Raw genomic sequence first — 14605 nt, 5'->3', positions numbered from 1 at the left:
CACCTTTGGTCCTCTGCTTGGTTGTAGAAGGGGCACCATTCTGTCATTGGGGAGTGGACGGCAAGTTCTGGGAGTCTAACTACTTCTTATACAATTTTTTGGTCTATCCTTCTGCTTTGACAGCACTTTCACTCTACTTCTAGCACTTTTCTTTCTGAAGACTTTCAGTTGTTTGGATTACTATTTGCCTATCAACTGGGTTGCTCCTTAGTTAACCTGGTTAAGGATTCACCTTTCCCATTTTGCTAAGTTACTTACAACCTCTTTCTTCTTCAGATTCCAAAGTTTTAGTGCTGTTATCTCCTCTTCCTTTTTGTTCTTGTGGGTTTATATATCTTTTTTTTTTTTTTAAATTTTTGTTGTTGTTGTTGTTGTTTTGCTATTTCTTTTTTTTTTTTTTTTTTTTTTTGTCTTTTGGTTGTTGCTATTTCTTGGGCCGCTCCCACGGCATATGGAGGTTCCCAGGCTAGGGGTCGAATCGGAGCTGTAGCCACTGGCCTACGCCAGAGCCACAGCAACGCGGGATCCGAGCCACGTCTGCAACCTACACCACAGCTCACGGCAACGCTGGATTGTTAACCCACTGAGCAAGGGCAGGGACCGAACCCGCAACCTCATGGTTCCTAGTCGGATTCGTTAACCACTGCGCCACGACGGGAACTCCCCTGTTTTGCTATTTCTTGGGCCGCTCCCGCAGCATATGGAGGGCCCCAGGCTAGGGGTCGAATCGGAGCTGTAGCCACCGGCCTACGCCAGAGCCACAGCAACGCGGGATCCGAGCCACGTCCCGAGCCACGTCTGCAACCTACACCACAGCTCACGGCAACGCCGGATCATTAACCCACTGAGCAAGGGCAGGGACCGAACCTGCAACCTCATGGTTCCTAGTCAGATTCGTTAACCACTGCGCCACAACGGGAACTCCAAGGGTTTATATATCTTGTGTAACCCCCCCTCCAATTCCCCCCACTTTGTGGGCTTCTGGAGGTAGCAAGATTAGTGAATTTCTTCAGTCTTCCATTTTCCCTTATTCATTCATTCATTCATTTATTCCTTCATTTATTTCACCTGTGACACAAGAAGTTCCCAGGCCAGGATTTGAATCTGAGCCACACCTGCGGCAATGGCAGATCCTTTAACCCGCTGCCCCAGGCCAGGGATTGAACCTGCACCTCCGCAGTGACCTGAGCTGCTGCAGCCAGACTCTTAATCCACTGTGCCACAGTGGGAATTTCTAGCCTTCCATTTTGGATGCTTGTTTTCCAGTGACTGCCAGCTTTCTGTCATGCAGCTATATTTCTACAATGTTTCTACTTTCTATCCTATTTCTCTGGGTACCATTCTAACTCAGATCTTCAGAAGCTCCCTTATAAATCCTTATCTCAAGTCTTCCCCCTTAAATCCATTCTCTGCTACACTGTCAGGCCAGTAATAATCCCAAAGCACAGCTCTGTGAGTGTCACCCAAAGTGTCAACAAGCCTTTAAACCCTATGCTCATCAACATTATATACATACGGCTCCCTCTTGCACTTGAAGTCTGGCGTTCTATCCCTGAGACTGCACTTCCAACTTGGACTCATAGATTAATTCCTTACACTTTGATAAGGAGTATACTCTCTTCCCCATCATCAACTATCACATCCATGGCTTCTTATCGTTTTTGTTTTTGGTCATGCTCGTGGCATGTGGAAGTTCCCAGGTGAGGGATCAAACCTGTGGCACTGCGGGGGGTTGACAATGCCAGATCCTTAACCTGCTGTGCCACAAGAAATATCCTTGGCCTCTTATCCTTCATGCCTTTGTTTATTCTGTTTTCACCCTTTATGATGTCCAATCAACCACTCCATGCTTTCTTTCAGAACTTTATAACTGCTGATACCCCGTATAGTTTCTCAAGTGCTAATGCAACCACCATGCCTTCAAGAAAACTTCCTTGAGGTCTGCAATGGAATTTAGTTTTTGCAATAGGATGCTATCCTGCTATGCCATATTTCCTGAATACCTACTCTGTGCCAGGCTTTCCTCTAGGAGGCATGAAGCAGTATAATGAAGAGGACACGTTCTGGAGCCAACTTTCCCAACTCTGTGATTGCTCTGTGATTTTGGGTCTTTAAACTCAACTTCCTTACACATAAAACAGGGATAACAATAATACTGACTTCATGATGTTTTTAGGAAGATTAGGTTGGGTCAAGCATTAAGCATAGTACCTGATACCTAGCAAAAAGTTGATCTGCTTTTTAGCTTCTTTTACTACTAGTTCTTATGCTGCCTTGAATATTTGACAGGGACTCTGTCCCCTGGCATAACCAGAACTACTTTGTCCTATAGCTGATGCTCAATTAGTAACTGCTGAATTAGAACAAATCCAATTACCCTATTATCTGGCCAATGTAGACAATGCTTATAGCTAGGGTTGGTAAACTTTTTTCTATAAAGGGGCTAGATAATATTTTTGGCTTTGCAGACCTTTGTTGCAACTACTCTGCTGTTGCAGGACAAAGGCAGCCATAGACAATATTTAAGTGAATGCATATAGCTGTGTTCCACTAAAGCTTTATTAACACAGGTGGTGGGCCAGCTTTGGGCCACAGGTTACCGACCCTTGATTTAAATAAATAGGCAATGACACCACTGTTTTCAGAAGAATTTCCACTTCTTCTCATTAGTATATTTGTTTAGAAATTCTAGTTCCTTTTTATTATCTGGGATGGCTAATTTTATGTGTTAGCTTGGCTAGGCCACAGTACCCAAATATCTGCCCATTTTTTCTAGAATTTTCTGTGGAGTTTCTTTTTTAGATGAGATTAACATTTAAATTAGTAGACACTGAGTAAAGATTGCCTACCTCACTGTGGGTGGATCTCATCCAATCAGTTGAAGGCCTGAATAGAAAAAAGACGGCCCTCCATTGATAAAGAAGGAATTCTGCCAGCAGATGGCCTTCCATCTCCAATTCTTCCCTAAGTCTCCAACCTGCTGGCCTACCCTGCAGAGTTTGGACTTGCCTGCCTCTACCATCTCGTGAGCTAATTCCTTAAAATAAATCTCTCTGCTTCTCTGGAGAATTGTGACTAATGCACCCTCTTTTCGGAAATCCTATACTTATATTTTGCATTTGTGGGTAACAGAAACCTTTATGATTGAAGATCTCTTTACTCATAAACACAAACACACACTGATTTATTCCCATGGAGGAAAACAAATCAACTTTAAAAGGTTCCTAGTGAAAAGCAACAGAACAGAGAGTTAGCATGGCAAAGCAACTTTCAGCACTTGGGACCACTTTTCCTGGAAATACTCAGTTGTGAGTTACGTTAATCCTAGGTGCTGATAACATCTCACTGTAGGGTGAGGGAGACTGATTTTAGGCCTAGATGTTTGAAACCACAACACCTATCATTTAAAGAACTCTAAATATCCATGAATGTTTTTAAATCAGGTCTGGCAAGGCCTTTAAATGGAATCTTAATTGATGGGCCTCAATTTTCTTTCTGTATCTGCCAAAGTGAAATACAAAGGACTGAGCTGGTGACTGAGAAAAGCTGACTTATAAGAGAATGCAAATGTTTTGACCGTTGTGGGTTTTTTCCCACCAAGCTCTAACAGAACTAGCTGGCAGTAAGAAATTCTGTCTTGGAAAGACCCACATAAACCACCATACATGAAGAGATTTTCCAACCAACCATTCTAAAGCAGCTTTCTCAGAGTTGACAGCTATGGATTAAGGATCGCTTCTGCCTTCCGCAAAAGAGAGCAATAAACAAGAAGGATTCATTTATTTCTAAGTGATAAAGAAACTGCTCCCTATGAGAGAATGCAAAGTAACTAGCTTGGCTGGGCTCCAGGTCCTCTAGAGAGACCTGGCTTCTTGGCCAACAGTCAAGAAAATGATTTCACATTCCCTACTCACCTGTTCCCAGCCCAGCCCAGCTCCAGGAAAGCTAATCTCATGCTTTTCAAACAGTTCTTAGAGTTTTCTGCATTAGTGCTCTGCTTAGAATCCTTGGCGCTTCTCTTTCTCCTCTCCTTATCTCAGTCCTGGGTAGTCTTCCTTATACCCTAGCTCCCATCTCCTCTCCGTCTGAAGACCCCCCTAACTGCCCTGGTCTTTGGGGCAGTGTGCTCCCTCTGACCACCTGATGCACCGCCCCTCTCTACTGCAGATACTGCAGCTATTAGTAATAATAGCAACCACCACTTATCAAGCACTTAGTAAGAGCCAGTTCCAAGGAATTTACCTGCAGTAATAGTCTTAAAACACCCATATGAGTCAAATACTAACACTTTCTGCAAAAACTAAGGTTTAGAAAGTAAGGTGCCCAAGGGCATAGCCAGCAGGATGTGTTACGGACTGAATGTCTGTGTCTTCCTGAAATTCTTATGTTGCGATTCTAATCCCCAAGGTGATGGTATTAGGAGATGGGGCCTTAGGGAGATTATTAGATCACAAGGGTGGAGCCCTCATAAATGGGATTAGTGTCCTTATACTGTTGTGAGCCACAAGGGAAGTCCAGGATCAGTGCCCTTAGAAAACAGACTGGAGAGATTTCCCTCGATCCTTCCATGATGTGAGGACATAGCAAGAAGATGGCTGTCTATGGACCAGGAAAGCTCTCATCAGACAGTGGACTTCCCAGTCTCTCCAGAGTCTAGGGTATTTTTGGTATGGCAGCCCAAATGCATTATGGCAAAGTGGAAGCATGATTAAAATCCAGGTCTGATTCCACACCATCCATATGCTGTCTCCCAGATGGAGGGTGTGCATCTTGAGGGCTGGGCTCATAGCTTACATCACCCTGTCTCTTCAATGCTGGGATGAGCAGTGTTTGCTGATGATCATGTGAAGGGCTTCAAGTGTAACGTGAACAGCATGTAGAGAGAATGGTTGTAACTGTATGAAGTGCTAATTAGGGAATTATAGCCTCTACAACACAAAACCTGAGGCATTCCCATCGTGGCTCAGTGGTTAATGAACCTGACTAGTATCCATGAGGACACGGGTTCAACCTCTGGCTTTGCTCAGTGGGTTAAGGACCCGGCATTGCCATGAGCTGTGGTGTAGGTTGCAGATGTGGCTTGGATCCTCCATTGCTGTGGCTGTGGTATATAGGCTGGCAGCTGTAGCTGTGATTCAACCCCTAGCCTGGGAACCTCCATATGCCTTGAGTGCAGCCCTAAAAAGCAAAACAAAACAAAACAAAAAACCCCAAAACCCTGAATTACTCAACATATGTGTATATGCTGTGTAATGATTTAGACAGAACCTGCCATGTGTAACCAAATTGGTATTAGAAGGATTTAAAGCCCCCCCAAAAGGGGAAAAACTGCATGTACAAGCACAGATAACATACATACATTCCAAGTACATCTGAACTTTATAGACCTCTGGTTATTAGTCATAAATAAGGTGAGAAAACATAACCCTTTATATTACATACCTTCTGGGATGCACTGTCCAAGGACAAATTTATACCCTTTGCAGCACTTCTTCCTAAGAGACAAACAAAACTTATTTTAAATGTGATATGTTAGACTAAAAATATAATTCTCTTCAGTCAGTTTTGAATGAAATAAGGAGAACTGAGGCATAAGGAAATTCAGAGTAGAGGGAATCTGAGATTAAAAGAAAAAAAAATAGTATTTGGAGTTCCCATTGTGGTGCAGCAGAAATGAATCTGACTAGGAACCATGAGGTTGCAGATTTGATCCCTGGCCTCGCTCAGTGGGTTAAGGATCCAGTGTTGCCGTGAGCTGAGGTGCAGGTCGCAGATGCGACTCAGATCTAGCGTGGCTGTGGCAGCTGTAGCTCTGATTGGACCCCTAGCTTGGGAACCTCCATATGCCATGGGTGCGGCCCTAAAAAGGAAAGAAAAAAAAAGAGAAAAAAATATCAATATTGTATGACAACCTCTTCCCCCACCTAATATAGGACATTAATCCTTTGGATCCCATGAAATGAATTAACTGAAACTGCAAGGTATTTATATTACATGATTAGTAGCTTATAGGATATAAACATGAAAAGGACCTTGGAGGCTGGCCAGGCCTCTCATCCTACAGGCTAAGGATTCACATGACTTGGTAATCATAATAATTAGCTAATTGTATAACATTAGGATAATTATAGCATAAGATTAATAATTATTATAATTGGGGGCTAATTACTATCAAGCCTGGGACTGTAACTCAAGTATTCTAACCCCATTTGAGTGCCCCCCCCCCATTTTTAAAACACCTGTACCACTAAGGTACCTAAAGATACCTAAATTATCTGAATTTTAGGAATAGCTAACAGGCAATTCTTAACATAAACATTCAAGTTACATCTCTGCCCAAGAAATAGTGTCATTAGTTCAAACTGCAAATCTCTACTGGAGAGATGACACCTCTGGTATGTATGAAGCTGTGACCTAACATAACAAACCTATCTGCAGAGAACAACTAAAAGTCTGGACACAACAGAAGCTAACAACTATCTGATTCTAGAGAGTAAATAAAATACAGCTTTACGAGAAGAGTTGAAATTTTCAATAAGGGACCCACAAAAGGTAATTTTCCTACTTTCTAGAGCTTTATCCTCAGAAGAGATTGCAGTTGCTATGTGGAAGCTGAAAGCTGAGAGAAAATCTGCAGTATTTTTTGGCCTGATCAAACAGAAGATGAAGCCTTGGCACCCAGAGCCATGAGGAACTGAGGAGGGATCCTGGAAAAGAACATATTAGAGAAGAAGAGCCCTGAATTCTGTGTATGAACTCTGCCCCAGTCTCTCGTAATCCCTAACCCATGTATATGAGCAACAGACCTAAAACATCTCAGTTAATGACAAAAGGGGCTGAATGAGGACTTGAGTTGCTGCTACCACAGGCCCAATAGAGTTTTCACTTTTTGTCTAAATAACTGTCTGTTAAAAGAAAAATATCAACACTCTTTAGAGGAATCTAATAGGATCCAAGGTCTCCGCAACATAAATGTATAAATGTGACTCATTCTCAAGGGAAAAGACAATCAATAGTGCCAATTTTAAGATAACCCAGATGTTGGAATTATCAGACACAAACATACAACTATGTATAATGACATAAAGGAAAATATGCTTGTAATGAATGCAAAAATAGGAAATCTCAGCTCTCCATCTCTCTCAGCTTCCATCACTTTTTCCTTCTCTCTCCTGGGTGGTTTCTAAGTAAGCTTCCCTTTACCGCTTCCAATACCATTTCTTTTTTCTTTTTTTTTCTTTCTTTTTAGGGCCACACCTGCAACATACGCAAGTTCCCAGCCTAGGGGTTGAATTGGAGCTGCAGCTGCCGGCCTACACCACAGCCATAGCAACATGGGATCCGAGCCGCGTCTTTGACCTACACCACAGCTCATTGCAATGTAGGACCCTTAACCCACTGATCAAGGCCAGGATCCTGCACCCTCATGGTTACTAACTGAGTTCGTCACCGCTGAGCCACAATGGGAACTCCCAACATCAGTGACTGTTAATGCAGGGTCCGAGAATTAACCAGGATCTTGTGAATCTCCAAATCTCAAGAGCCTACCAAGATACTGAGTTGACTGTAATGGTTAAGCTACCATTAAAACAACAACAACAAAAACCCTCTTTCTTTGTTAACTATAAGAGAAATCAGATTCAAGGTTATTCCCACTGCAATGTCATTCTGACTCATCTGCATTTGGATATGCTAAGTGGAATACAAAGGGAATAAGTCAAATATGATCTACCAGCCAGGAACTGAATATCATCTGCAACCCATTACGGCACCTGCGTTAACATGTCATCTGTATGTATGAATCAGGGGCACAAACCACTGATTTTGAAGATTAGGCATTATTGTGTCCTAAAGCAAGTTCCCACTTTTGTCAAAGGGTCAGAACCTTCAACCAGGTTAGACGAGGACTTCTAAGAAGAACCAGACACACTTAAGTGCATTTTTTCCTATCACATATTGTTTAGTAAAAAAACCCCCCAAAATTAACAGCGTTATTTTCTACCTTTGCAAGTTAGTATAATCTAACTATACTATTGGTCAAGTTAATTTTTGTAAACTGGTTTCCTAGGTGAATTACATAGGAGAAACTTAAGCAATCTCTTCCCCAGACTTAAAAAATTTATAAAATTTTTATTAAATATTTTATACAATTTGTAAACATACATCTAGTAAGAGACACTCTGATGCCTAATTGGGTTCATCAATACAATCTCATTCCTCCCTGCAACATCTCTCATGCAGCCCATATGCTGCAGATAATTGTATTTAAAAAGCAAAATATGTGGACTTCTGTATAAAAAACAGTGGATGCTCCCAAAGCAGACTTGAGTGAAACAGTTAAGTCCAACCCCACCTCCAACAAAGGATACACTGGCCTGCCTGCACTGGTCCACTCAATATAGATTATTTTGAATCTTTCATCAACATCTTTTTTTTCAAAAGGAAATACATACGTATATGTAACTTACCTAGCTGAACAATACGTGGCAATGTCGAGTCTCCCCATTAAACATAATTTCCCAATATCTCCAGATGAATTATGTTACATGACAAGGGAAGCCCATGGGGTATAAATTTATGATTATTATCATTTGTAACAGAAGTAGAAGACCTATCTTTACTTTCTATGAAATAAACCATGGAAAACTAAGCAGAGTTTAAGAAAGTCCAAATTCCCAGTAGCCAAAAAGAAAACAGGCCTAAAGAGCAATTCATTAAAATTTCATGGTTATTACTTACTGTATTACTTAAAGTTGTCCTATAGAAAACTATAAGAGGAAAAGCAGTGCACTAGATGATTTGAAACTCAAGTGATTCATGAGAAAGTTGGGTGGAGGGGGAAAAACATGTGTTTTTAATATTCATATCTCAAGTATAACACCACACTTAAACATATGGTTCTATTTGTCTGTTTCTACTTAAATAGCACATCTAAGGTAGTAGCCTCTGAAATGTTCTATGGTATTTTAAAATTCATATGAATGGATGAAATCCTTACAATATCTTTTTCTACACCTAAGACATTACACTTAGGTACTCTGACCTTTCTGACCATTTCAAGGGCTTGGGATCATCCACACAGTGGAGCCAAAAGTTACCTGTCATTTGCCCTTTTTATGAAATTAAAAGATAACAGTGATTCTGTATGATCTCAAAAGGTGACAGGACAAAGATTTTTCTCCCATTCTGTGGGTTATCTTTTCTTTTTTCTTTCTTTTAATGGTTTCCTTTGCTGTGCAAAAGCTTTTGAGTTTAATTAGGTACATCTGGTTTATTTTTGTTTTTATTGTCATTAGTCTAGAAGGTGGATCAAACAAGGTATTGCTGCAATTTGTCAAAGAGTGTTCGTTCTGCCTATGTTTTCCTTATATTAGAATGGATAAGCAATGAGGTCCTACTGTATAGCACAGCAAGTTATATCTAATCTCTTGGGATAGAACATGATGAAAGATAATATGAGAAAAAGAATATATATACATACATGATTGGGTCACTTTTCTGTACAGCAGAAATTGGTGCAACATTATAAGTCAACTATAATTAAAAAAAAAACCATGGAGCTCTATCAGAAAATCTGAGCTTCAGGATGGACATGCATCATTTAAATATGTGCTCATCTTAGAATTAACTTCCCTTTGGCTGTTTTTTCTTAATTGCATAGCTAACACCATCTCTCTGCTCCAGGCAAGGAGGTCTGGACTCCACTGTACCCTCCTTTTCCTCAGGACTCCTGGAAATACAGCATTATTTTGCATGATAAACACCCATCAATCATAAATCGTCACTTAAACAATGAAATATTCCAAAGCATAACAAAATAAACACTGGCTGCACATATTACCTTGTTTCAAAAGATTACTTATGACATAATTCACGTATATTGAAGTTGAGCCAGCCAAACTGAAATTGTCTTGTTATGCAAGCACGGATACTTACTAGGTCTAACTACAAACGTGGCTATGTGGTTTTTATCTTTTAGAAAAACAAACTAAGATGGGGAAAGCTCATGTGGATCCAGGGAGAAGGCAGTCCTTAATACGCTTCATGTGTCACAGTGTGGTTTTCCAAATGCAAACGCTTTTCTCATTTCTTGGCAAGGGGAAGTGGTGATTGGATGGTTGTTACATAGACAGGGCGACATCTGGTAATCAGGAAAGTTTGCAGAGGTTTCCCTTGGGTGCACCCCTGAGTATTAACACACATAAAAAAAATTGTAAGTTAAAATAGTGCAGCCAGAAATACATCCCACCAACCGTGTGTGTGAACGCTTTTGCAAGGAAATACTAAGTCAGAAAAATGAAGATAACAGAGATGTCATCATCCAACTGACTGCTGTGAGTTACCAGATTCTAGAAAAGAATTTTCTAAAAAACAACTGCCTAATTCTGCAGAATTAGGGGGCAGAAGAAGGGACCTCAAAAGGTCAAGTGGGCTAGTAGGCAAGACATATTTCAATGCTTGCTCCAATGCAACAGTAAATTTCCCTAAGATTTACTTCGGTTTCCTTTGCAAAACTGCCTAGACATTCACCATTATCTCAGATTTTTAAAAACATGACAGAACTGCACTTTTTAGACAGTATTTGGAGTTTCTTGGTGCCAAGCTAGATGGAGCAATGGCTTGGGCGGGGGTCAAGCAAACTTGCTTTACAGTTCAGTTCTGACCTTTAAAAAACTCCGGATGTGACCTTGGGCTCATTTCTTAAACTTGCTGCACTTCAGATTCTTCATGAATAATAGCATTTCTTTTATAGGATTATCACAGGATTACAGATAATAAAGGTGCCTAGCACAAGGCCTGGTTCTAAGCTGCAGCTTTATGAACAAAGGCAAGAAAACAGCAAAGCAACTCTTCCCAAATGTTTTCCTCTTATGACTCATCTCTTTCATCTACTTCTTAGTCAATGGCCGACACCATCTCTTCTTCCAAAAACAAAAGAGAAGAGGAAGAGGGGGAGAGAAACTTCTGACTTCAAGATGATACAAAAGTGACATTTTGGTCCTTGTCTTCTCTCACAAGTTAACCCCCAATAATGAGGAGAACAAGAAATGCAAACTCATATGCCATATTCAGGAGACCTAACTCTAAACTACAATACAGTTGCCCCTCAGTATCCACAGGGGTTGGTTTAGGAGTCCCAGTATACCAAAATCCATGGATGCGCAAGTCTTTTTATATAAAATGGCAGAGTACAATGTACACAGTTGGCCCTTCATTTCCATCCACAGATATGGAGGGCCAACTATATATTTACTGAAAAAAAAAATCTGTGTATTAAGTGGGCTTGCACAGCTTAAACTCATGTTGTTCAAGGGTCCACTGAATATGAACGTGGCTGGTGGATGAAAGGATAGGAAGTGTTTTTGCAGAGTGGCGTAACTTCAAACTTAAGTATCTCCAGAGGAAGTCATCATGGAAAAGCCAGTCAACCTACCCTGCAGAATCTCAGTAAGCATAGAAACGGGAGACCCCAGATACCTAGGAACACGGAAATAGCAAGATGACCTGAAAGTCCCACCCCAAACCCAAGAAGTTAGCCTATACCCTTTGCCTACTGGGTAAGAGGCAGAAGGCATATTCTTTTGGAAAACCGTACCCAAGATGTTCAAGACTGTGACACCAAGTCAGAGAAGCAAGAGGAACCTAACTCATTCATGAGGAGATAATCTTGCCCATACACAGAATTTCCAAATGTCTTAAAAAACTATTTCCACTTAATATTTCATTCCCAGACAATGAAGCCTTCCTGGTGATGGCTTCTAAAGCCAAAGGGAGGGTGGCTTCCTCACATATTCAACTAGTCAGTCCTAAATAAAGACAGATGACAGAGAAAGCGTAGAGTCAATTTTCATTCGGTTCCAACTACACTAGGGTGTGTCTAAGCAGGAAGCCCATGAGAAACTTTTGCCAGGAAGAACGCAAAACAAGAATCCCTCAGGGCTAATATTAAAGGCTTCAGCATCTAAAAGTGGTCCTGGACGTTTTGGTGGTAAAGCTCTTTATAGTGAGGAAGTTTTCCTCTCTTGCTTTGAACCTTCTTCCCTTGCGGAAACTTTTATTGAGCTTTGCATGACTGTGTGAGCTACTAGAGTTCTGTTCACACCAGATGACCTGAGAACAGAACCCAATAAAATGACTCACCTCCCATCTAGGCATGCTTGGTTCCAGCCTTTTAACCACAAAGTGCTCCTCACAGGCAAATGGGATAATATGTTTACTATAGCATAAGCGAATTAACAAACCAAGCCAAACAAACCTATTTGTTCATCTACACATAAACTCGTCGTTACCTCTGAACATTAACGATCGTATCAAGAGAATCCCAGAGAGTATTTTAGGTATAACCTGATCTTATATGCACAATTACTGGTGGTCAGATTCAAAACAGTACAGCAGTTCCTCAAAAAAATTAAACCATTATCACATGACTCAGCAATTCCACTTCTGGGTATGTACCCAAAAGAACTGAAGGCAGACCCAGATATTTGATCATGGCAGCATCTTTCGCAATTCCAAGAGATATAAAAATTCCAGATGTCTACTGGCAGATGACTAAACAAAATGTATACACAATGGTGTATTATTTATCCTTAAAAAGTAAGGAAATTCTGACACGGAATAAAAATGGGTAGAAGGTGTCAATTTGGAAAGACAAAAAAGTTCTGGAGATGGTGGTGATGGTTGCATAACAATGATGTACATGCACTTAATGTCATTGAACTACACACCTAAAAAGGGTTAAAGTGGTAAATTTAGTTAAGTATATTTTATCACACACACACACACAAAGATCAAATGAGGAAGGAACACTGCTGGAGTGATTCCTCTAATCACTAACACCCTAGTCATGGTATCGTCTGGATTTTAAATGTGTGAATTACAGAAAAAAATTTTTGTTGTTTAGGGCCACAACCGTGGCATATGGAAGTTCCCAGGCTAGGGGTCCAATAGGAGCTACAGTTGCTGGCCTACACCACAGCCAGAGCAATCAAATCTGAGCCATGTCTGAGACCTACACCACAGCTCATGGCAATGCTGCATCCTTAACCCACTGAGCAAGGCCAGGGATCAAATCTAAATCCTCATGGATACTAGTTGGATTAGTTTCCACTGTGCCATGATGGGAACTCCCCAGAAAAAAAATTTAAATTTTAGTGCGGCAACTCAACAAAAAAACAGACAACACAGCTGAAAAATGGGCAGAATATTCCTCAGCCATAAAAATGAACAAAATAATGCCATTTGCAGCAACATGGATACAACTAGAGATACTCATACTAAGTGAAGAAACTTAGAGAAAGACAAATGCCATATGATATTACTTATATATGGAATCTAGAATATGGCAAAAAAGAACCTATCTATAAAGAGAAACAGATTCACAAACATAGAGAACAGACTTGTGGTTGCCAATGGGGAGGGGGGAGCGGGGAGGGATGGGATGACCGGGAGTCTGGGGTTAGAGGATGCAGACTGTTACATTTAGAATGGATAAGCAGTAAGGTCTTATAGGGAACTATATTCAGTCTCTTGGGATAGACCATGATGGAACATGATGTAAGAAAGGGAATGTGTGTGTGTGTGTGTGTACATACACACATACATTCCCTTAGTCACTTTGCTGTATAGCAGAAATTGGTACAACATTGTAAATCAACTATACTTTAATAAAAAAGATTTAAAAAAATGTATGAGAAAAGGTTATTCTTGGATGGAGCTAAAGTATTTATCCCCTTCAAGGCTGCAAGTGATAATTTATTCATTCAACAAACATTCATCATGCACCTTCCCAAAAGGCAGAATAGCTGGTGGTTAGGACCCTGGGCCTTGGGGATATAACCCCTGGGTTTGAACCTAAGCTCCACTGCTTTCCAGCTGCAGGGCTGTGGACAAGCAATGCAAAGTCCCTCTAACTTGATTTCGTTATATGTAAAATGGGAGAGTAATAGTTGCTACCTCACTGGCTTGGTGGGAGGATTTCATGAGTTAATACACAACTTAGGACAGTGCTGGCATACATTAAGTCCAAGAAAAAATGTGGCTTTCCTCCTGTGTCCCCGCTCTGATGGCCACCTTCAAGGATCACCTCTGAGCATTGCAGAGGGTGCACACAGGCAGTGTGGACAACAGCTCCGGCTGCACAGCTGAGAACATGTGCCACACCTCGCACACCAGGATTCCCCAGAGTCACAGGGTCAAGGAGCTCAGGAGAGGGCCAGCCAGAATCCAGGCGGGTGGGGTTCTAGAGATGAGAACCTGACATTGGTCCACTGGCTCTTTGCAATGATGCTAATGCTCGACGCCTCAGCTCCCTTCCTGAACTTTTCCTCTTCCACTGCCTCCCCCAGATGAGTTTTCTACCCCTTCAACCCCCATTATCTTGTTTGATGACTGCCTTTTCCTTAATTGAGAAATTGATCATTTCTGAGACATAAGAAAAAGATAAAACCAAACTATCTTTTCCCCTTTTATCTTTGTAAAAAAAAAAATTGTATGTATGTACTTAGACATAGGCGGAGAAATTTTTACAGAAAAAATAATAAAGACTATATTGGGTATTCATGGTTCTTTTCATGTGTGTGACATATAAGAGGCTCCTCATGTT

At 41.0% G+C, this 14605-nt stretch overlaps 1 protein-coding gene across 10 annotated transcripts in view; it reads right to left on the bottom strand.

Annotated features, from left to right (window-relative positions):
* CCBE1 (collagen and calcium binding EGF domains 1) overlaps positions 1 to 14605 on the bottom strand; it is a 236934-nt gene that overhangs the window by 36650 nt on the left and 185679 nt on the right. For all 10 annotated transcript variants that reach the window (XM_005659840.4, XM_003121722.7, XM_021099891.2 and 7 more), the window contains one exon: positions 5443 to 5495. In XM_005659840.4, coding sequence (XP_005659897.2) covers positions 5443 to 5495 — 53 coding nt within the window. The remainder of the gene's footprint in view (positions 1 to 5442; positions 5496 to 14605) is intronic.

Source organism: Sus scrofa, chromosome 1 (assembly GCF_054392235.1).
Source record: "Sus scrofa isolate SSC_HxYL_T2T_F1_AM1 chromosome 1, Sscrofa_HxYL_maternal_Yorkshire_Landrace_v2.0, whole genome shotgun sequence".
Classification (NCBI taxonomy): Eukaryota; Metazoa; Chordata; class Mammalia; order Artiodactyla; family Suidae; genus Sus; species Sus scrofa.
This window is presented reverse-complemented; position numbering and strand designations above follow the sequence as displayed.